A 23,040-nucleotide genomic window follows, 5' to 3' on the forward strand; every position below is an offset into this window, starting at 1 on the left:
ACCTTCAGCTACAGGAGCACCTGACCCTCCTGCTTTGTCATTCCTCCCCTTTCAAACCCTGGGTTCCAGTCACTTTGCTCAAGGCCTTCCTGGCTGTCGATGCTGAAGCCTGGGATTGGCAGTGGGAGGTGGAGGGGAGATGAACGGGAAACCTTCCTCAGAAATGACAATACGCGGGTCCTGTCCTATTCTTCCAAAAACAGAACCGATGCTCCCCTCCCCCGCCACCTTCCCAGAGTCAAGAGACCTGGGTTCTAGCCCCAGTGCCATCACTGGCCAGCTACACGACACGGCAAAAGACGACAAACCTTTTTTGTGCTCTGGTTTCTTCATCTAAAAAGGAAAACCGTGAAACTCTCCCTTCTCCCCCTACAGAACTGACGTGACAATAATATGCTTGCGTACAGCAGTTCAGCACGAACAAATCACTCTCGTTACGTCTTCTAACTCGACCCTTACAGCACCTTGTGATATAGGCAAAAAAAGCATTTTTATCCTCTTTGACGGATGAGGAAACTCAGGCTCCCGAAGGATTTGCCCAGGCTGCAAGGTTAATAGGCAGCAGAGAGCCAGGGCCCAAGCTTGACCTCTGTGCCCTGTACCACTCCGTCCCCTGCACGGTGAGAACCCATGTGACAGACACAGCATGCTGCTGGTATTAATCAAAGTAGTAGTTTTTCCCAGTGTAATTATGACCCACATATTGGCCAGTGGATTATCACTGGTTACTCTGGGTAGCCTCAGCATCTCCAATCCGTCACTTCTTAAGTGGGTCATTTTGAACTCAGATGCAGGTGTGAAATCACTAGCTTCACGGCTAAAACAGGGGAGGATACAGTCAACCAGGGAAGAGGATGAGCCTAGTGGTATTTCTGATGCCACCATCCATGGAGGGCGATCACGCTTTCTGCTGGGCACAGAAGGCTAAGGTTTTAGGCAAGTTCATCACTTCTAACAATCGCATTTTGGGGGTGGGAGAACTTGAGCCTGGAAAGGCTGCATGACATGCCTAGGGCCCCATAGCTCCTTAAGCAGCTGAGCTGCCTCCAGACATGGGTTTCCTAACTCTGTAAGGCCAATGCTCCTTCCAGGCTACCGGGATTTCGCACTGTTCTCCATCTCACACTATCTGGGGCTTATCCCTCCAACTGCGTCTCCATCTGACAGTCAGGAGGGTAAGAGCACTGGGGGTGATGTGCATGGTGGATCCTTTTCCATAAGAGATGTCCACCGAACGAGGGGCAGATCTCTTGGAGATCACCATTTGGTTCAAATGCCGAGCCCAGGACACAACTTCATCCCCAAGGGCCAGGCCAACCTCCCAAACGTGTGTGCTGGGCCTTAATTTGGGGAAGAGGAAATACTACTCACGACTTGTCTCGCCTGCCGAGCCGTCTTGGGGGGCTCGCCTGCCTCCGTCGGGGGGACAGTGATTTTCCCCGGCTTCTCGCTTGGGTTGGAGAGTGGGCACTTGCAGGTTTCAGGAGCTGGAGGAGATTACAAGGAGTTACCACGCTGCTTCCAAACAGCCCCGCCCTCGCGCCTTCCTACAGCCCAGCATCTCAACCCCTGCCCATTCATGATCCCGGGGTTGAGAAGGCCCTGAGCTGGAGGCCTCCTCCTGACACACAGATGTGCTTCTCTCATGCTGCACTGACAAGAAGCAGAGGTACCACTTCCCAGAGGATGATAGGATTTCGTTGCGTTCCTTTCCCCACGGCAGAGAGAGGAACAGAGCCCAATGTCTCAGCCTCCTGGGGCTGTTTGGTTGCTCAGAAAATTCCCCTCTCCCGAAGGCAAAGTCCCAACCATGTTGCCCCAGAAGCCAGCTTGTTCCTTTTCTGACCCTCCCACCCTACACGCATGCGCAGAGTGGGTCCAGCTGATCCAGAATCTCCATTACAGGTGCTGCCGAGTGAAGTCCCCAGGTGCTAAACGCAACCAAGCCTGAATTCGGCATAATCCCTTGCCCCTGCGGGTCTCAGCATACACACAGGTTTTCTCTCTCAGTGACTCCACGAGCTCTGGAGGAGCAGGGACAAACAGGCATCCTGTCACCTTGGAAGTGACATGGTAGAAGGAAGAAGGGCTTATGAGTGTAGTTTATATTAAAGCCAGCAGAGCACATGCTCCTTTGTTTGCTTTTGTGACCCCAGGTCAGAATTTTATGCCAAAGGGCTTTGCAACTTACAAAGCAAAGCAGAGATAGGGCTTCCCTGGTGGTGCAGTGGTTGAGAGTCCGCCTGCCGATGCAGGGGACACGGGTTCGTGCCCCGGTCTGGGAAGATCCCACATGCCGCGGAGCGGCTGGGCCCGTGAGCCATGGCCGCTGAGCCTGCGCGTCCGGAGCCTGTGCTCCGCAACGGGAGAGGCCACAATGGTGAGAGGCCCACGTACCGCAAAAAAAAAAAAAAAAAAAAAAAAAAGAAGCAGACATAAAACAGGACTCTGAAATAGATTTTACAGCAGGGTGACCCACTCATCCTGGCTTGCCTGAGACTTTCTTGGCTTTAAGTACTGAAAATCTCATTTCCTCAGAAACCCCTCAGTTTCAGGGAAACTGAGATGACTGGCCACTCTTACTATAAAGACAAAACAGAATAAAGCAAAACTAGAGCCTTAGTATAAAATGACTAACATTTTAGATTGACTCACAGAAGGAACTGCAGGCCAAGACTCTGCTTCAGCTACAACACCTAAATTGAGCTTAGCTCTAGTTTTTAAAGTAGTAAATGCAGAGAGACTTAAATTGTCCATGTCAAAAATTGAATGTTATTTTTTTAACAGGGTGCCTACTAAGCAAGATAACCTCAAGAAACTTTTGACCATCTCAGAAACACAGGGCACGTGGCAATAGAGAAAGAGAGAGGGAGGGAGGGAGAGAGAGAGAGAGAACGAGGAAAGAACTCTCTTGCCTTGCTCATTTGCCTCCCCTGAGCCTACCTTCATTCTCATGTCCCTGGCATATTTCTCCAGCTCCTTCCTTATATCAGCCCTCAACATCTTTGAGACATTGAGGACCAGCTGCTTCCACTCGATGGGCTGGAAGCTATGAGGCTCATGGGGGACATACAAGCCAATCTTGACCTTCTTGACTGTGTGCAGATATTTCTTGTAGGAGTCTTCAAAGTCAAAGATGAGGTCACTCAGAGTCCGAAAGGTCAATGGCTTGTCCATCAGCTCAGCCCTTCGGCTCATGCCCAGTGAGCCATAGCGGCCATTGCAGTAAATCCCCAGCACAACATGGTGAAAGTAGTTTCCTGAGAAGTAGGTTTTAAAGCTGATGGGGAATCGCTCGATGGAAGGCTGTCCATTGGTTAAGTATCTTAGAGAATCTGAGTCAAGGAAGAGAAAGGAGGCTTGAGGACACCAGCACTTGGACTCCCAGGAAAGGAAAGTAGCCCATACGGTCAGTGGGTCCACCCCTCTGCCTCTGAGCAGGCCAAGACCTAACCTTTCCAGACCAATCCTCTTATAAAGGACTCACTGGATATCTCTGAGTACCTGCTACATGATGCATACCAAACCAAATTAATATGGGACAAAGAGGGAAGATTTGCCATCTTCTTTAGTAAATCAATAAATGCAAACAAAACCATTAACAATGTACTTTATCCTCCCCTGGTGCTCTACAGGGGATGATAAGCTATTAAAAGTTGGTTTCTGCCATTGGACTGATGTTCTCAGTCGTTAATTCTGGCTGGAGTATGTGGGACAGACCAGGAATTGAAGGCCTCTGCAATGGTGCTGGGAGAAATGACAACCAGAGCCTAGACAAGGCAGTGGAGATGTAAAAGACACAGACCAACTGACAGGATGGGAAGGGACAGAATGGTGTCAGAATGGGTCAGATCTGCGCCTTGTCTGCTCCTCTCATTGGCTCCAGCATACCCATGCTAGTAGCCTTGGGTACCACAGAGACCTGCCTGCAGCATCCGAACCTCAGGCTCCCTTCAGTCCCCAACCCAGCTGGGGTCACAGCTCAGCTCTCTCCACGTGTTGGCCCGTCTGGATTGAGCCACCCAGCCTCTTACCATGAACTCGGTTTGGGCCCAGCAACCCCACATGGTGCAGCTTCAAGTAACTACCCCCACTGACTCCACACGCTGCAACGACGGACAAGAGGCACCACATCCTCAAGTCCACCTCAAAGTCTCTGGACAGCCCTGGCATGGCCGTGGAGACTCAAAGACCCAACTCTTCTGGAGAGGGATACTGGAAATTCAAATACACTCTGCTGAAGACCGTTGGTGTCTCCGGACCTTTTCTAAGGGACATAACAATCCAGGCTCTTAACATGGTGGCTTGTGCACGGTGAGTGCTCAGTAAGTGGGTACCATTCTCCACTCTCGGAGAACTTGTCTTCACCATTTCTTGCCCCTGCTCCAATTTATCTTCCACACAGTGGCCAGAATGATCTACTGAAGCCAAAATTTGGTACATGTCACTCTTCTGCTTAAGTTTTCAGTGTCTCTCATCTTCTCCAGGACTTGGTCCAAATCCCTCAGCAAAGTCCTGCCATGATTCATCCCCTGTTCCTCATCCCTTTGTACCGTCTCATCTCCCCCACACTCTGGGCTCACACACTGACCTACAGTTGACCTGTGACTTTTTTTTTTTTTTTCCTGCAGTGCAGCTTGCAGGATCTTAGTTCCCCAACCAGGAATTGAACCCGCACCCTCAGCAGGGAAAGCGCGGAGTCCTAACCACTAGACCTCCAGGGAACTCCCAACCTGTGACATTTTTGAAAGATACACCGAGACCATGAAGAACCCAAAGATCTGTGCCCATTGTCCTCAGCACATACTCCCCCAGAATATGAAGTCAAATATAACTGAATATTTTAAATGACCTTTACATTACAAGGCCATGAGACTAAAGTGACCCAGGAAACTTTCAAAAACAAGCTACTAAACCCACTGTACACGACCTCATGTCTCCATCGAAGTATAACTTCTTTTATGGCTTCACTCACACATCAGTCTTATATTGTGGAGGATTTAAACCTGGCAGAGATCTTTGGGGTCTCCTAAGAATCATGAGTGACAAGGATGCTATTGGGGGTTTCCCTGGTGGTGCAGTGGTTAAGAATCCGCCTGCCAATGCAGGGGACACGGGTTCAAGACCTGGTCCAGGAAGATCCCACATGCCGCAGAGCAACTAAACCCGTGCGTCACAACTACTGAGCCTGTGTGTCACAACTACTGAAGCCCATGCACCTAGAGCCCGTGCTCCGCAACAAGAGAAGCCACTGCAGTGAGAAGCCTGTGCACCACAACGAAGAGTAACCCCTGCTCGCCACAAGTAGAGAAAGCCCGTGCACAGCAACGAAGACCCAACGCAGCCAAAAATAATTAAATAAATTTATTTTTTAAAAAAGGATGTTATTGGGCTTTCTCTCTTTACACAGGCTGCACCCTGACTGGAACAGCCTCACTTCCTGGGTGTGATACCTTCCCTGACCTTCCTCAGTGTGGGTTAAGTCTCCCACACCCCCTGCAAGAACTCCCACAGCACTTGGTGCTTATTCATCCTGCTTTGTGTGTGTGTGTATGCGCACGCACACGTGTGCGTTTGTATCTTGTAATGGCAGGAATTGTGCTTTGCATCCTGGTATCCCCGGGCATCGCACAGGCCTGGCGCACAGAAGTACCTGGTTAGTGCTTGCTGAAAGGATGAATCTTAGATTGTGAGGATACATTTCCTTACGTTTAAAAAGACTGTACTCGACAGAGAAAGACAAACACCATGTGATATCACTTACATGTAGAATCTTAAAAAATACAACAAACTAGTGAATATAACAAAAAAGAAGCAGACTTACAGATATAGAGAAGAAACTAGTGGTTATGAGTTGGGGGGGCAACATAGGGATGGGGGAGTGGGAGGTACAAACTGTTGGGTATGAGACAGGCTCAAGGATGTATTGTAAAACATGGGGAATATAGCCAATATTTTGTAATAACTGTAAATGGAAAGTAACCTTTAAAAATTACATTAAAATTTCTTTTAAGTAAAAATAAAATTTTTTTAAAAAGGTCTGCACTGGGTGTGGGGCTCATCCAGTACCCTTAAAAGAAAGAAGGCTTGTCCTCTATCCTCAATTAAATCACAGATGGCTCCTCTCTATTAAAATGGTTACCTGCTTTCTCTTCAATTTATGATGTGAGATAAACTGGCAGTAAGGGAGTGAAATCACATCCTTCTGAGTCCTCTTACATAAATTCTTACTTGCTTTCTGGGGTGAGTTCTCTGGGGCTGGAACAAGGGCATTCCTCAGTTAAGTCAGTGTAATAAACACTGGGTGAGTGTTTCCTGTGCCAGACAGACTGCTAGGTAGGGCTGCAGAGCCAAAGATGAAGACTCCCTGGAAGTCTGATAGGGAGACAGACTCAAAGTGGACACAATACCATCAGTATGGCAGTTCCTCAAGCAAACTAAACCTAGAATTACCATATGACCCAGCAATTGTACTTCAGATACTTCAGGTATATACCCAAGAGAACTGAAAGCAAAGACTCAAACAGATACTCACACACCAATGTTCACAGCAGCATTATTCACAATTGCCAAAAGGTGGAAATAACCAAAGGGTCCATCAAGGGATGAATGGATAAACAATGCGTGGTATATACATACAATGGAACATTATTGTCTTAAAAAGGAAGGAAATTCTGCAATATGCTACAACATGAATGAACCTTGAGCATATTACACTAAGTGAAATGAGCCAGTCACAAAAGGACAAATACTGTTATGATTCAACTTTATGAGGTACCTGGAGTGGTCGAATTCATAGAAACAGAAAGTAGAATGGTGGTTGCCAGGGACTGGGGACCCTGTGTTTCATGGGTTTAGCATTTCAGTTGGGAAAGAGGAAGTTTAGAGGTGAATGGTGGTGATGGTTGCACAACTGCGTGAATGTCCTCAATGCCACTCAATTGTACACTTAAAAATAGTTAAAATGGTAAATTTGTTATGAATATTTTACTATTCTTAGAAACCCCGCATTCGCAATATATGTGTCAAGTCATTATGCTGCACACCTTAAACTTTCACGGTGCCCTAAATCAATTTTATCTCAAACTGAAAAAAACCCACCCCCATGTGACGTGTGTTGTGAGAGAGGCATCCCTGCCACCTCAGGGAGAGCAGAGAAGAGCCCTCGGGACCAGAATGAGTCCCACAGGACAGGTAGAGTCAGCCAAGGGGAGAAGAGTGAGTGGGGAGGGGACTGGAGGGACCACCAGTCCATCCTGTGACAAGTCACCAATCACTTGGATTTGCTCCATCACTACAGCAAATCAGTAAAGTCTTGGGACCTGGAGCCTCTGTGAACGGAGAGGGAGGGGACTAAGAGGTATGGATTAGGGCTGGGAAGTAGCCTGAGCTTTTCTAGAGAAAAGGGAGCAACAGTGCCCCAAGCTTGGGGAAGATCTGCCCAGTACCCAGCCTGCTGGGGCTATGCCTCCCCTGCCTCTAATTACACACCTGTTATTGAATAAACCATAGCACTTCAGCACCATGATTAAGCCCCACCAGGGCCAGTGAGGCCCCCTAAAGAGCTGTCATGATTCAGAAAATAATTTGGAACCAAAAGTCTATCTCTCCAGCATGATCAAAAAAGCAAGATCAAAAGAAGTGGCCCTTCGCGAATGAATCCTGAACTCAGAGCTCATGTCAAACAAGAGAAAACAAGGACAAGCCCATGGACACAGCTTCCAAGCAGCAGCCAAGCCGACCTGTTTGAGTTGGCAACACACCGCTTGTCCTCTAGGACCTGTGGAAGGGCCCATGGGAGGCCGACCGATGACCCAAGTCTGTCCTTCACTGTGCCTGGGAGCAAAGCAGGCCACAGGGCTGCTGACACAAAGACAAAGAGGCCGTGACTTTTAGAATTCAGCTGTGTTTCTTGTCTGTGCAAGAGTCACATTTCCCTGAGTTCAGCTGTATTTCTCCCCCCTCCCTCCACTTTTCTGAAATGACAGACCGGTTAGAACAAAGGAGAACCCAGAGCACGCTACCCTCTGGTTCGGACAGGCCCAGAGGCTGGCCACAGGTCCATCCCCCCAACCCCAAAGGTTTTATTGGTAACTCCGGTAACCTAAGCTAATTTCGGCTTGGACTGATAGAATTGCTCGGGGACAAGACAACTGTGTACGGGACTGGCGTGTGAAGCAAGATGACCTCCATCCAGGGGCCCTGCGACCTCTGTCAGCACAGGGTCTGAAGGCAGCTGGTGCCCGTGGTGATGGGCTCCCTCACCCATCACCAGCAAATCCCCGACAATTGTTCACCCCATTAAACTTGCAGGAGGCTCTGCCCAACAGCTGTGCTGACTCCTGCCTCTAAAGGGTGGGGCCTGGAGCCATCTGCTGCACACACACCCCGCCCCCATCCTGCCCTCCTGCTGGGCTCCCAGACGCGGTCCATCTCCTTGGTGGGGAACAGGGAGGAGGTATGACTGGAGGGCTGGGCAAAGGCCTCCAAAAAGCTCAAGGTTCCATTTTTCAGACATCAGCCTGGGCACCTGCGGACAGTCCTCTTACAGATCCGGCCAGCCAGCGCTCTGCAGACTAGAAGGGTGGAAATTCCCCTCCCCACGAAGATGTCCAGGGGGCCGGGAGAACAGACCAGACCCAGCCTACTGTCCCCAGTCCGATTCTGAGTCACCAGTCCTTCTGTATCTGCTCTCTCTCCTGGTTCTCCTTCTACCTCTCTGGCCTCCAAGTCCTGTAAATTCTATCTCCTCGGGATCTCTTGAAACAGTCCCCTCAAATCCATTCCCATTGCCAAAACCATGGTTCAAGCATCAACATTGCCCTCATGTAGCAGCTCCTAACTGGCCTTGCAGATGCAGCGCCCCCTTCTCCGGTTGCCCTTCAACTGGCCCCAAGAACTACCTCTCTAAAGTGCACACCTCATCATGTCCTGTCTCTGCTCCAGAGATTTCGGCTGGGCTGCCCATTGCCTTTGGAAAAAGTTACCCTTCTCAGAATGGCATTCAAGGACCTACATGTCCTAACCTGGTATCACCTCTCGAGCTCATGTCTTACTGTGTTCCCTTGGCCGGTTCACCCCAGCCGTCCGCCCCAGGACTGGGAGTTTCTTTGCTTTTCTACCAGATCATATTCTACTGCCACTACCACTAATAAGTCAGTGCCATCACAGTTATTCTGGACCATATTCCCCCTCAGGCTGAGGATCCAGGAGTCTGGTGCAAAACAGAGCAGAAAGTGTGGAGAGACCAGACCCTTGTTTCAGCTTTATGTCCTGTAGGGTCAGGACACTACGCCATTGGTCTCCTCCACAATCCACTCATAGAACTTTCCCTGGAGATGGCTTTGGATAATCCCATTTTCCCTGGAGGGTCTTTCCTGTTGCAATGCCAGATTAATGCAAAAAATAATGATACACACTCTCTCACTAGTCCCTTGAAGCTGTAATTCTCCTTGTGACTAATGCGTCTGGCCTGGGAGCTGGCCGTGATGCAGGCTTCAGCTCACAAGTTACACTGATGATGGTCCAAGCTCTGATTTGGTTCAACTCCAGATGGTGAAAGTTCAAGAGAAGCACCAGGAGGGCTTGACACTTTCCTCCAAGGAGACAACAGGCATCATCTCTATGGATCTAGGATGATAAAGGCACAAGCAGCCCCACAGTGAAGCCATCATCTATGTAGTAAATTTAAGCTTACGTCACTTAAAGGATACATGCCCAGGATGACAGCTTCAAGGCATTTGATAGGCAAGGACTCCCGAGTCATTTCTTTCGCTGTTTCCATTAACCTGTAGGGTAGAGCATAGCAAAGGATCTCAGACTTATTCAGTTATGCAGTCAGTCTGTGTGCCAATCCACCAGGCATGCCCATCGCCACACTAGGCAGCATGCAGGAGTACAGAGAGAAAGGGCAGAACTTGCCTCGTAGGAGGCGCGCAAAGCACATCCGCACCTGGTGGAACTAAATTCCTAAATTCTCCACTCCTCTCTGCAAGACGTAGTTCCGGGAGATTAGTGCTTTTACTCCACAGCACTCTCCCACTAACCCAGGACACGGGTGTTACAATGGAGCAAGTGAAAAAGGCCACATAAAACAAATTTCACAGGTCTGCCCCACCCCTGAGTTAGTCTCCACCACTGAGCTTAGCTCAGCCCCACCTCCAACCTGGCCCGGGGCACCCCTACCCCTTACAGACCAGAATATTTGAGCACTGGGATGAAGGAGAGAGAGTGGGAGAGAAAGATGGCCCCTCTCAGATAGGAGCATGGTCACCTGGCCCACAGATCATGCACCACTTACCCACTCAGCGGTCTCATTTTCCTAATTTCAAAGAACTGGGTCCCTGTATGATTGTATCTGTGTGAAGTATGTAAAGGGAAAGTGACAGAAAACTCCAAAGGTCCCAGTAATCCAGCAGAGGGATTTCTCAAAGGGATGAGGAAGTGGGGGCTTTCCAGAAGGTGGCCTGTAGCCAGAAGATCGCCAACAGTATCTTCCTCCTCTCTGTCCTGCCCTAGAAATCTACTTTCTAACTTAGGCCCCAAAGCACCTTGGATCTATACAATAGCTATTTTCAATCTGCTCTCTATTTTGTTTAGTTGACTCCATGTCTTAATTCACCTACTAGACGACAAGCCCTTTGAGAGTTGGGACCATTTATCATCTTGTGTCACCCATAAAGCCTGGCACAAGCCCAACATATTCCATTTAGCAAATATTATTAAATAAATGAGGAATAAGTGAATGGAGGGGTGGATAGAAGGAAGGAAGGAAGGGTGGAATTGACAGAAGAGTGGATGGATGGATGAATGGAAAGCTGGTTGGTGGGCCGGACAGATAGAAAGGTAGGTTGATGGATGGGTGAAAGGAAGGATGGAAGGGTTACGGATGGAAGGTGGGTAGATGGTAGGAGGGTTTCTCGAGAGCGCAGACTCTGCAGCAGAGCTTACCGTGGAGGTAGCACTTTCATTTCATGCCTGGACTGATATTTGACATTGATTACTAGATCTGAGAAGATGACAGCATTCTCCACAAACTGGGATTTAGCTGGTTGCCCACAAGGTCTCAGGGACTGACAAGCCCGCACCAGCTCATTCGGAAGGAGACTGGAGATTCTCAGATACCGGGCTCTCTGTTCTGAAGGCGACTGGAGATTCTCAGATACCGGGCTCTCTGAGACCGGATCTTGATTTTTTTCTGAGCCTGAACAAAAGTTGTTTCATATGTTTCTCTTTCCTGCCTCAAACAAAATCCTATAGAAAAAGTGCATATTGGGAAGGTGCTAATGAAGCATGAACCTGTAGCCCAGGCAGGAAGTATGAGGTTAGATGTGTGCCCCTGCAGTGGTATGGGCAGCTGCAGGAAGTGGCAATGATCACCTCAAGGCACTGCACACCCTCCCGACAAGGGTTGGGATTCCTCTCCGGGCAAAGACGTGCTTGGCCGCTAAGACACAAACATATGTAACGATCACCTGGAGAGTTTGTTATAAGCAGATTCTGGGCTCCATCCTTAGAGATTCTGATTTCGGGCCATGGTCTTAGCCCCTGATGTCAGAGTCGCCCCACCTGGGACTGTCGAATTGGAAATTCTAGGGGATGATTTTAATAAGCTCACCGTTTGGAAATTACCAGCATGAGCCATAAGAATAACCAATAACGATATAGGCTTGCCCAGATTTTAAAAAATACAATATACAAAACCCTAGAGATAAGAGAGAAAAATGAAGGGCTACGTAGCCTCACTGTGAAATGCTTTTTCACTTTACCAAAGATTTCATTCAAATAGTGAGATTCCTTGTATATTTAAAGTAACATGCAACTGGCAAAAGTTCTATTTATATGCCCAATTTTCCCCCTGTTCATATATCTAGTTTATACATCTAGTGCATGGAGTGAGACAAACCTCTAATAAAATAATAAACAACTACCTGACCATTCTTTCTCTGTTCCTTACAGTTATGGGCCCCTGAAAGTGAGCTGGGGAGGACAGCCTCCTGTAAACGCTGCCTGAAGAGCGAGACTTCACCCTCTGCTCCCTACACAGCAGAGCTCGGGGGTGGGGACTTCTCTTTCCAGAACCCAGTGCAAGGTCAGCATTCCAGTTGGCCAACGCTGTGAGACTGTCAGAAGGGAAGGCAGGATTTGTCCTTTCCTGTTCCCCAGCTGTGGGGACATCTGTGGTCAGGGCTGGCCCCAATCGGTCCCCATACCCTAGCACCAGTCACTGCATCCAGGACAAAGCAGTAGGAAGGCCCAAGGAACTAAATAAAAGGCTGCTCAGGAGGTAGAACAAAGAGGTTACTCCAATGGCCAGGTGACCTGGAGCCTGATCCCAGTAGCGTGGTGGTGCTTTCCCTTCTCCAGCCCTCTCTGCAGTCACTGAACCAGCTCAGTGAACATCACAGTGGGTCAGTGAAGGGAAAAGTGAAAACGCAGATCCTTCAGGACTGAGAATGGGCTGCAGCCTTTCCGGGAGAATGAGCCAATGATATGTAAAGCACATGCAAATTTGCCCCATCAGTGCATTCCCAGCGGCCAGGTTCGTCCTCTTTAATCTCCAGCCAGATGATCCTTGTGAAGACCATGTCCTAAATAGAAGGGGGGAGCCATGCTAATTTCTGTCACCTTCTGGAACGTTCTGTGAGGAGTCGATCACATCCAGGAAGGCTCAGCTTTTGGGGTCCAGGTCGACTCTGGCAGGTGTTTATGCTTCTGGGCCACATGGAACTCCCCACGTGCGGTCCCAGTTCAGCGATCAGCACCGACATCAGCCTTCTGTGGGCTAGAACTGTCCGCCTGACCCCTGGAGGCTGGTGTTATCTTCTCTAATATCGCTTCAGGATTCTACGAGGAAGATGCCATGTAGGGGAGTGCACAGTCCGTGAAGTGGGAACTGAGAGGCTAATCAAGTAATTTGCCCACCCAAACGAGCTGCAGCTCTCATCTGGTAGGACCCTTCCCTTCAGGGAAAACACAGAAGTCCACAGGAAGGCTTCTTGCCTATAGCACAGAGAGGGGAGGCCTCCTCTCAGGCATGTGGGACATGTGTGCAGTGCCCCGTGAAATCCTTTCTGCTAAGCTCTATGCCTTTAGGGAGGAAAGACAGAGGTCAGCAGACCTCCTGAACAATGTGCTGGGGGCTAGGATGGCGGCAGCTGCCTCGGCAGGGAGTCCGATGCTGGCTTAGCTGAGATGCTCACTGACTCGCTTGGGCAAACGGCCTGTCCCACTCACATACACCTCCTCTGTTGGCCCGGCTCCCGTCTGACTCCCATCCCTGATAAAGCACCAGCCGTGGCGAGGGCACCATCTGAGCCTGCCCCTTCGTTCTTACAACATAGCTCACATGGGCGCTCAGAACAGATGTAATCCTGACTGCGAACACTGGAGGAGAAAAGGGGCCACAGACTGGCTGGTCTGCACCCAGCCTGGACCCACAGGACTTCTCAGCTCTTCTTCAAACTCACATGAGGGGAGACGGCCCCCAACCCAGGGCCCCATTCACTCATACAGAATGGACCAAGGGCACCAGCCACCAAAGGCAACGCCAGGTGGGCCTCTTGTAGATGATGAGTGGTCAGGATCAGGGCAAAAAGTGAAAGGAAAGAAAAGGAACAGAAGACTACGAGGGGGGCTTCCCTGGCGGTCCAGTGGTTGAGAATCCGCCTTCCAGCTCAGGGGACTCGGGTTCGAGCCCTGGTCTAGGAACTGAGATCCCACATGCCACGGAGCAACTAAGCCTGCACGCCACAACTACTGAGCCTACGCACCCTGGAGCCCGTGCACCACAACTAGAGAGGGAAAACCTGCGCGCCACAGCAAAGAGCACACGCTGCAATGAAAGATCCCGCACGCCTCAACGAAGACCCCGTGTGCCGCAACTAAGACCCGACGCAGCCATAAATAAATAAATAAACAGATATACTAAAAAAAAAAAAAAAAGACTAGGAAGGAAGAGGGAGAAAGCAAGCTGGTACAGGAAGAGAGATGGAGGGAGCCAAGGATAACCAAGGAGGAGGAGGTGGAGAAAGCGTAGATGGAAGGAAGAGGGGCGTGTGCTGCCCACCGCCGCTTCACTGCCCTTTACCGTCCCGGCCCACACCCTGCTTCAACGGAGAGGGTCTGATCATTGCAGTGACGTCCTCCAGTGTCACTTCTTCTAGACTCTCACATCGAGGCATCCCTCCGTGCCCGGCCTCGCCAACCTCAGACAGCATTTGCTGACCAGATGGGGACAGAGCCGCCACCAGGCTTGCGATCATCACGCCTGTCCCCGGGCTGGGTCTGCTCAGACCCTGGTCGGAAGGATACTGTAGTGTCTTCATGTAGTTCTGGATTGCCTGGAGCCAATCTGGGATCGTCATCGACAGCCTGTAGTTGGGAACCTGGGGTACTGAAGGCTGCAGGGAAGTAGAGAGAGATCATTTTATCAAGGAGATGCAGAGCTACTCCTGAAGGCAGATGGCCACACTGGCCTGGGCACCCGTTCAACGGGTGCCTCCTGGACAAGGTCTCCCCAGACAGGCCAGTCCTCTCTCTGCGTTCCCTTGGCACACACTCTGCCCTGGGTCGCAGCGGCTCTCTATGACCCTTTGTGTGTTGTGGTATGAACACCGCCTGCCTCCCCATGGGAGCCTCAGCCCTTCTTGAGGCCAAGGACCATGTCCTATAGTGTCCCCCCCTCCCCAGGCCTGGTCCAGGAGGGTTCAGAGGTGCTCCATTAATCCTTACACTTCTACTGCATGACTACACTTTTGCTGCATGGCTGGTGTCACCATTGTATGTGTCCACTCCAGGGCACCACTGAATACAAGATGAATGGCATGGTGCTACACATGCCATTTCTCTTCAACAGCACCCCCTGCAATGCCCATCACATCCATTGCCTGAGTCCAGCCCCAAGTGCACTAGGAAAGATTCCCTCCTTGCCTTGAATCTTCCCAGCTAAGTGCAGCTCCTCTCACTCATGAGCCATCTTACCCTTTGACCCCACCCGGCTGCCCAGTCTGCCTGGGCATCTCCTAGTCTGCCTCTTGGTCAACACTCATCAGCTGAGGGTATGAAGTTCTAACCCCGGCTGGGAACGGAAGGGAGCAACAGCCGGCCAGCACTGAAAAGGGGGAGGTAAGTCCCTCTTCTCGGGAATTTAGAGCTGAGACACCACCCAGCTCTGAGCAACCCGGCCGACCAGGCCAAGAGCGAGATCAAGCAGGGGCTTCCAATCCAGTCCCTCCTGGGAAGCAAGGGGGCAGTTTCTGCTTTATTTCTTCTCCGTGTTACCCAGTCCCTTACCCTCAGCCTCTCTGATGGGCGGGGGGGAGGGGCGCTGGTGACAGGGACACTCAGCCCATGTGGGTCTGTAGCTCTGGCAGGAAGGAGAGGAGGACTAAGCCGCTTAGGGAGGGGCAGAAGGGGCCGCAGGACAGATTAGTTCCAGCCTCTAAGACAACAGGGAGAGGGAGGCCCTGGGGATTTAGTACTTAGCTGATGGAAGGTGAAGCCACTGGTGGACAGACTGAGGGACAGCACTGGGCAGCCTGGCTGGGCACCAGCGCCAGACGCTGCCCACGGACGGTCCCCAGTTCTGTCCCCAGCTCTGCAAGCTCAGGCCCCACAGCCAAGCTGGAGGGCGAGGGGGTCCCCCGGGCCTGAAGCAGGAGGCTCTTCATACTTCTACAGCTTCTGCTGCTTTTACTTAAAATAGAAGGGAACTAGTCACACATCCTATTTCACAGCCAAGGTGCAGAGTGTGTATGTGTGTGTGTGTGTGTGTGCATGACTGCATGTGTGAAAGACAGAGAGAGAATGTGAGACTGTGTGCACACACTCACACAGCTGTTCTGCAAACATTTTGTTTACAACATATCAACTCAAATCACATTCCTGTCTTGGAGAGTCATTTTTGGGAGCAAAATGTTCCCATCTGAACATCTGCTTATACGGCCATTCCCACAACACCCCCGCCCAGCCCAGAGTCAAAATACAAAGCGCGTCCTGGTGTTTCCGACCTAGCAAACATGAGGACGCTTGTCCCTGCTTTTGGCAGTAACATCCACTGATCTACCCACACCTGGAATTCTGCATAAGAATGTGCCAGAGCTCTCACAGAGAAGTGAGGAAGCAGGGGAGACTGAGAACAACCATTTCTTTCGCACCTCCAGTGTTCCAAGCTCTAGGCCAGGTACAAGAGGGAGGTGGCAAACGACACAGTTTATGAAGGCAGGAGCATACCTCTACCCTGGCAAGCATGGGACAACGCCCCGGAGAATCACCAGCCACCTGAGGGATCCCCAGAGGGATGTCCCTTGGCCAAAGCCCTGAGGAAGCCGGAGTGCCCTGGCTCAGAGTCAGCTTTGGGGGCCGACCACCAAGTTATTTCAACCCCCCCCAAGCCCAGCGGAATCCACAAGAGCCAGATGATGGGGGGAGTCAGGCGGCAGCCGGTCCTCAGAATAGCTGCCCAGTGGCGCCCAAGGGCTTTTAAAAACAGCTGCCTGGTTACCTCAGCCCCGGCTAAGAGTGAGTACAGGGGCTGCAGTCACATTCCCCAAACCCCAGCTGGGGAGCCGGGCTGCGGTGGGAGAAAAGCCGAGACTGCTGAGGGGATGATGTCATCTGGCTACAGCCCACCCTGCCGTCTGGGACAGCTGGCGGGGGCTCAGGCTGGGGCTCAGGCTGGGGCAGCTCCCAACCAGCATCTCGGGCTGCCAAGGCCCCGCAGGATGATGGACTATAAACCAGGCAGGCTCCTTGGGGTATAATTATGAGTCCTTGCTTTGTCACCTACTGCTGTGGACGCTGGGCAAGCTGCACAGCCTCTCTAAGCCTCCAGTTCCTTCCTGCTAAAATAGGAGAGGATATCACCTACTTCAAACCTTCTGAGCTGGTTGCGAGGATTATATGACCTAATGTATAAAGCAGACAACTTGGGGCTTGGCACTCGGTGTTTTTAAGTGTTAGCTGTGTTATCATTATTCATCAACAGTGTGCTTTCAGAGGTCTAGATGGGGGAGGCTGAATGGTCTCCACTTTTCAGTAACTGGAAAACAGAATCAGCAGGGCCTGAGCCCCCAGACACTCAACTCAGGAGCATCACCAAGATGCCTTCTCAGCCTGATGGAAGAGGATGAAAACATCCACTTCCCCTGTGGACATGTGGTGACCATGAGTTAATATCCTTAATTCATGAAGAGTCCATACAAAGTGATAAGAAAGCTCTTCAGGCCTCAATGAAAAGAAAATGGCCCCAGAAAGTGGAAGCAACCCAAGTGTCCATCAACAGATAAATGGATAAACAAAATGTAGCATATATGCAATGGGATATTATTCTGCCTTAAAAAGGAGGGACATTCTGACACATGCTATACATGCCAGAACTTTGAAGACCTTACGCTAAGTGAAATAATCCAGTCACAAAAGGACAAATATTGGATGATTTCTCTTATGTGAGATTCCTATAGTAGTCAAGTTTATAGAGACAGAAAGTAGAAGGGTGGTTGTCAGGGGATGAGGGGAGGGAGAAATAGGAACTCAGTGTTTAATGGGTACAAAGTTTTAGTCAGGGAAGAAGAAAAATTTCTGGAAATGGAAGGTGGTGATGGTTGCACAACAATGTGAATATATTTAATTCACAGAACTGTACACTTCAAATGGTTAAAATGGTAAATTATATGTTACCACAATTCTTTTAACGGCCATGAAAAGACAATTCACAAAAGAAGAAATGCAAATAGTGAATAAATATTTTTTTAAATGTTCCAGCACACTAACAATTTAAGAACTGCAAATTAAAGCCACTGCAAATGTCATTTTTGGCCTCTCCAATTAGCAGAGATATTCTGAAATGTAGACACTCAGTGCTGGTGAGGATGCTCTCATACGGCATGATGGGAAAATTAATTGGTACAACCTTTTATGAAAAGACCAGGGCACACTCCTTTTTTTTTCTCTTCCTCCCTGACTGGGGTCCTGAGAGTCTCTCCTCTTATTTTCCTGCCCCCTTTCAGCTGAGACTCCAACCTAGAATTCCCCTGTCCCTGTCCCTCTAGATTCCCTCCTGCCACCTGCAATCCAGCTATCTCAAACCACAGCCCAGGGCCTCCCTGGTGGCGCAGTGGTTGAGAGTCCGCCTGCCGATGCAGGGGATACGGGTTCGTGCCCCGGTCTGGGAGGATCCCATATGCCGCGGAGCGGCTGGGCCCGTGAGCCATGGCCGCTGGGCCTGCGCATCCGGAGCCTGTGCTCCGCAACGGGAGAGGCCACAACAGTGAGAGGCCCGCATACCGCAAAAAGAAAAAAAAAAAAAAAAAAAAAAAAAAAAAAAAAAAAAAAAAAAAACACAGCCCAGCTGATGAAAGCAGAATCTAGGGGGCACACATCAAAACCACCCTCTCCACACAGGCACTGTGCCTACAGTTAGGGGGTGGGGTCCCTGAGGGTAGGGAATGGTGGGGGGGAAGGAGGGGAGTGGACAGGAATACGGTTGTTCAAGAAGAAAAATGAAACAAACCACAGGGAAGCTTTTGTGGACAGGCTCTCTTTCACTCCATTCTTGCCAAGTGCAATGCCCTGTCAGAAGAATGCAAGAAGGGATGTGGAAGGACACGAGTGTGAATCATCACCATGCATCACCATGTGGAAAGAAGGGAGAAGCCAGGAAAGGAGCCAGGGAGGCATCGAGAGCCCCAGGCACCAGGAGTCTTTAACAAGAAAGTACAAGGAGAAAGCGAAGCCTTTTGCCGTCCCTGCTCTGAATATGTATTATATACACTGTGCAGGTGCCAAGCAGAATTTTCTCTGGCAACCTTGGGCGGGGGGCGAGCATGGAACATCACTCTTGGGCCAAGGATGGGCCCCAGGCCCCTGCTCAGGAACAACCAGGAATCTGTTGATGGTGACCTGGTCCAGCGGTCACAACCTTGGGCTGAGCAGGAAGGTCGGAGGGATGGATGGCTTTGAACGCAGGACAGAGGAAGAAAGTGCACTGCCTGTGTGAGCCAGCAGGGGGCAGGAGTGGAGCCCTGACCGCAGCAAAGTCTGGTCCCAAAGCCCTCACTCTTCTTCACTCACGCAAAGCCGAGTCCTCTAAATGTGAATTATTTCCCAATTTGGGATCAGCGTGAGAATGAGCCACAAAAACGTGGTGTCTGCAAGAAACGGCTTGGTGTTTCCTGCTCAATCCATCTGGCTGTCTGCCCCAGGAGAGTCGGGCTCCAGCCACTTGAGAAGCAGGAGGTGCTGTTTCCTAGTCGGCCCAGCTGTTTTTTCTGGGCCAGCCATCCTCTCTGCCCCTCCCTTCCCAACCTCTACTATCCTCCAACTGACCCGTGCTGCTTTCTTGCACTGTCCCTGAAAAACCCTGGCTTTCACCTAGTCAATTGTTAACTTCAGACTCAGTAACCACCGGGGGAGAGGCCTGCAGTCATAAATTTAGGATTGCAGAGCAGGTGACACCTGTCCCCCTTTCCCCAGTGGGGGCACCTGGATCTTTGGGCAGAAATTACCACGGCTGCTAACAAAATGTCCTGCGGTCAAAGAAAGGGTCATTCAGTCCTCCTCTTAGGCCTTTGACACCTTCCCCTGGCCACTTCTTTTGCTTCTCAGTCCACAATTCAATTGCCAAAAAAGGTTCACCTCCCTGAAACTCTCCAACCCTTCCACCACCACTCCACCACCCCCCTTCTGTACAAATTCCTCAGCAAGACACTGATCTGATTAAAGGAGAAAAGGACTTGGCCCCAGAGGAAAAAAAGTCTGCTGAGCTGAGTGCAGGAATAGCCCTCAAATCAGAGAGGAGTGGCTCCTGGAAACAGGAACTTTCAAAGCTGTTCCCATCCCAGGGTCTGCATAGGGCTCATGGTTTGGGGAATGCCAGGACCAGGGAGAGAGGGGATGCTGTGATGGGCGTTGAGGATGGAGAACCAAGCATTATGATGCAGTGTAAGAGAGAGAAATGTGAAGCTCTTTATTGAGGTTCAAAAAGCCAATGCCCATGTTCAGCCTGGGGATGCCCTGGCTTGGCAGTTCTCATGTAACCTTCCGGTTACTATGAAAGTACAATATGATATGGCCGCTATATTTAAAAAAAAAAAAAAAAAGCAAGCTCATTTTTTAAGAACGCAGAATTCAGCCACAATAACGGGCGTATCAAGTACAAGTCTCAGGAAGTAGTACTTTACGTTCTAAGCTGCTCAGACAACATTTAGGATATTGTGTTTCTTACTGTGCTCACGTTTTCGGGGACTGGCTGATGACAAACTAGCAACTGTCCTAGAAAGAGGAGGAGGAAAGTGAGCTGATCTGGGAACTATGACACATAAGAAAAGGTGAAAGGAACTATCTGTGGACAAAGACGATTAAAGGAAGATGCAGAATAATCCAGTGCACATGTCACACAGATGACTAGAACCTGAAGACTAATGGGTCACAACACCACGGGATTTGAGAGTTGGAAAGAACTTTACATGAAATCTGATCTACTCACATTTTATAGGTCAGAAAACTAAGGCCAGAGATTTTAAGTGAGTGACCTAGGCCACAAAGCTAGAGGTATAGCACAACCAGAACCAGAATTCAGTCCCTTGATTTTTTCACTCCAAGTCCTTTCCTTACTCCAAGAGAACCATCTCGTAACATTTGAGGGAGCTATGAGTAGCACAGGAAGTCGACGTGTGCCGCCCTTTGGTTCTTGAGCACAAGAATCAGTGGTGACATGTGACCGAGGAGGAGCTCTGTTCAGTTTCAGAGAAGAGTTTCCCAGTGACCAAATCTGGCCAGGCCTGGGAGCTGCCCTGTGAGGTGACAAGCCCCCCATTCCCAGGAGGCCTTCAGAAAGAGGAAGGGATTCTGCTGAGAAGTACAGGATTGGTCTCTACCAACCCTGACATTGTCTGATTCCCACAGAGAAAGGGGGTCCCCACCCACAATGTTGGGAGAAAGATGAAGCCACAATCAGAAGCCACAATCAGGTGCTAAGGGTGCTAAATGAGAAAGGCTCACTTAAGTGAGGACAGACTCCAAAGTCAGAACTGCACTCCAGTATCAGCGTTGTTCTCAGGCTCTGAGTCCTCAAGGAGGACTCAGCAAGGGTAATTATAGCTGACACAGAAGCAGGCAAGATTCTCGCCGGGCATAATGAAGATCCCACTGACCAGTGTTTTGGTTACTAAAACACCGTAACCAACTACAGCAGGAAGCTTACAGGCTCTGTCACTTTTCCCAAGGGCACACACAGCTTTCTGGCCTGCAGGCTCAGATGCTCAGGTCACCAGATGCTCCAGGCTGGGGGCTCGACCAGATGGCCTTCCAGGTCTCAGGTCTGGCATTCCTAGACCTGTCCAGGAATCTTCTTGGCCATATCAGTGTCCCCAGGATGGATGGGAAACCACCTGCCATGCTCCAACCCCCAGGCTCTGCGGCATTTCTCCTCCAGTTTGCGTTTTCGTGCTTCATACAGCGACCACTGTACATCTTCCTCCATCTTACTAACATTATCTTTGGCCACCAAACCCAATTGGCTCACTGGCTTCTCTCCAAGGTAGAAAGAGTTTCACTCCTGAGCCTCCTTCTCTATCCAGTGAGATTCATTCCTCATGTGTACTGGAAAGTCCCTTTTTTTTTTTTTTTTTTTTTTGCGGTACGCGGGCCTCTCACCGTTGTGGCCTCTCCCGTTGCGGAGCACAGGCTCCGGACTCGCAGGCCCAGCGGCCATGGCTCACGGGCCCAGCCGCTCCGCGGCATGTGGGATCTTCCCGGACCGGGGCACGAACCCGTGTCCCCTGCATCGGCAGGTGGACTCTCAACCACTGCGCCACCAGGGAAGCCCTGGAAAGTCCCTTTTAAGCCATAGTTAAAACTCTTTTTTCTCAGAGCCCAGATAAGCTGGGAAAAGAGAGAGCTGACTGTTTTGCAAGTTTCAGAGGTGAAAGTCACTGTCATTAAAAAAAAAAAAAAAAAAATTTGCAAAAAAGTCTAGGAATGATTCACGCTGAGAGAAGTCTGACTGGTTGATTGTAAATTCATTCATAGCCTAATAAATCATTTGCAAAGGGGGGACAGAGGAAGACCAAGAGACTCCAAAGAGGATAAGCGGGGTGGGATCCCTAGGGGGCCTATGCATTCTTGGCATCACTGGTGCTACTTGGTGGCTACAGTCTTCATTGAAGCAGGATGTACACGGAGCTAAGTAAATGATAAGAGTTTGGCTCCAGATTCTGAGAAACCTTGGCACAAGCCGACCACACAGCCCCAGGACAGCAAGCCCCCTTTCTCTCCCTCCCCCATTTCTAAGACGTCCAAAACAAACATCTCAATTAAGCAAAGGGGGTGGAGGCTGTTGAGAAAAATGAGGAGGGGAAGGGAGTCTGCAGCAGGACCAGGAAAATGGAAATTGCTACGTACAGGCAAAATGGTCCCATCACTGCCCACACCACCCTCTTCCTTCGGAGCCACTAACCTTTGCTAAGAAGGTGGCGTTCCTGATGGCGCCCACCATTTCTCCCCCCTTGGGGTGCACTTTGGCCACGTGCATCCACATGCGCTCCCAGGTGTGGCTGTCGATGGGGAAGCCGCTCTTGTTAACGTGAAACAGCACCCCGCCGTCTTTGTCCTCCTCCTCCGAGCCCCCGCTAGTAGCGAGGCTCACGGGCCGCGCGTGGCTGCTCCGGGACCGGGTGCCTTTGGCGCCTTTGGGGTGGGGGCAGCGGTGAGTGTCGGCCGCCGAGCCGGTCATGGTGGGGCAGAGGCGGGGAGGGCGGCGGGGGGCGTGTGCGCGCGGGCGCGGTACGGGGATCAGCGCCCCACGGGGGCGGCCTTCTCCATGCTTCTGGCTGCCGCAGGACGCGCGAAGGGGCAGCGGCGGCTGGAACTCCGCTTACGGGCCGTGCCTGAAATCAGTGAGACCCAGCACATACCACGGGTAAGTGGACACCCGGAGGAACCAAGGAGGGGGCCGTGACCAAGACGGGAGGGGGGCTTCGAAGTGTCCCCACTTCCCTGTCCGCTCCCCCCGCGCGCGGACAGGACGCCCCCCCACCCACC

At 50.6% G+C, this 23,040-nt stretch overlaps 1 protein-coding gene across 2 annotated transcripts in view; it reads right to left on the bottom strand.

Moving 5' to 3' along the window:
- The window catches only part of VASH2 (vasohibin 2), a 35,746-nt gene that overhangs the window by 12,119 nt on the left and 587 nt on the right, over positions 1-23,040 (bottom strand). For both annotated transcript variants that reach the window (XM_081224530.1, XM_081224529.1), the window contains 6 exons: positions 22,457-22,886; positions 14,314-14,402; positions 10,301-10,357; positions 9,714-9,788; positions 2,944-3,325; positions 1,372-1,487 (listed from right to left, as the gene is read on the bottom strand). In XM_081224530.1, coding sequence (XP_081080656.1) covers positions 1,372-1,487; positions 2,944-3,325; positions 9,714-9,788; positions 10,301-10,357; positions 14,314-14,402; positions 22,457-22,732 — 995 coding nt within the window. In that variant the 5' untranslated portion in view covers positions 22,733-22,886. The remainder of the gene's footprint in view (positions 1-1,371; positions 1,488-2,943; positions 3,326-9,713; positions 9,789-10,300; positions 10,358-14,313; positions 14,403-22,456; positions 22,887-23,040) is intronic.

This window comes from Mesoplodon bidens (genome assembly GCF_964165515.1).
Source record: "Mesoplodon bidens genome assembly, chromosome: 2".
Classification (NCBI taxonomy): Eukaryota; Metazoa; Chordata; class Mammalia; order Artiodactyla; family Ziphiidae; genus Mesoplodon; species Mesoplodon bidens.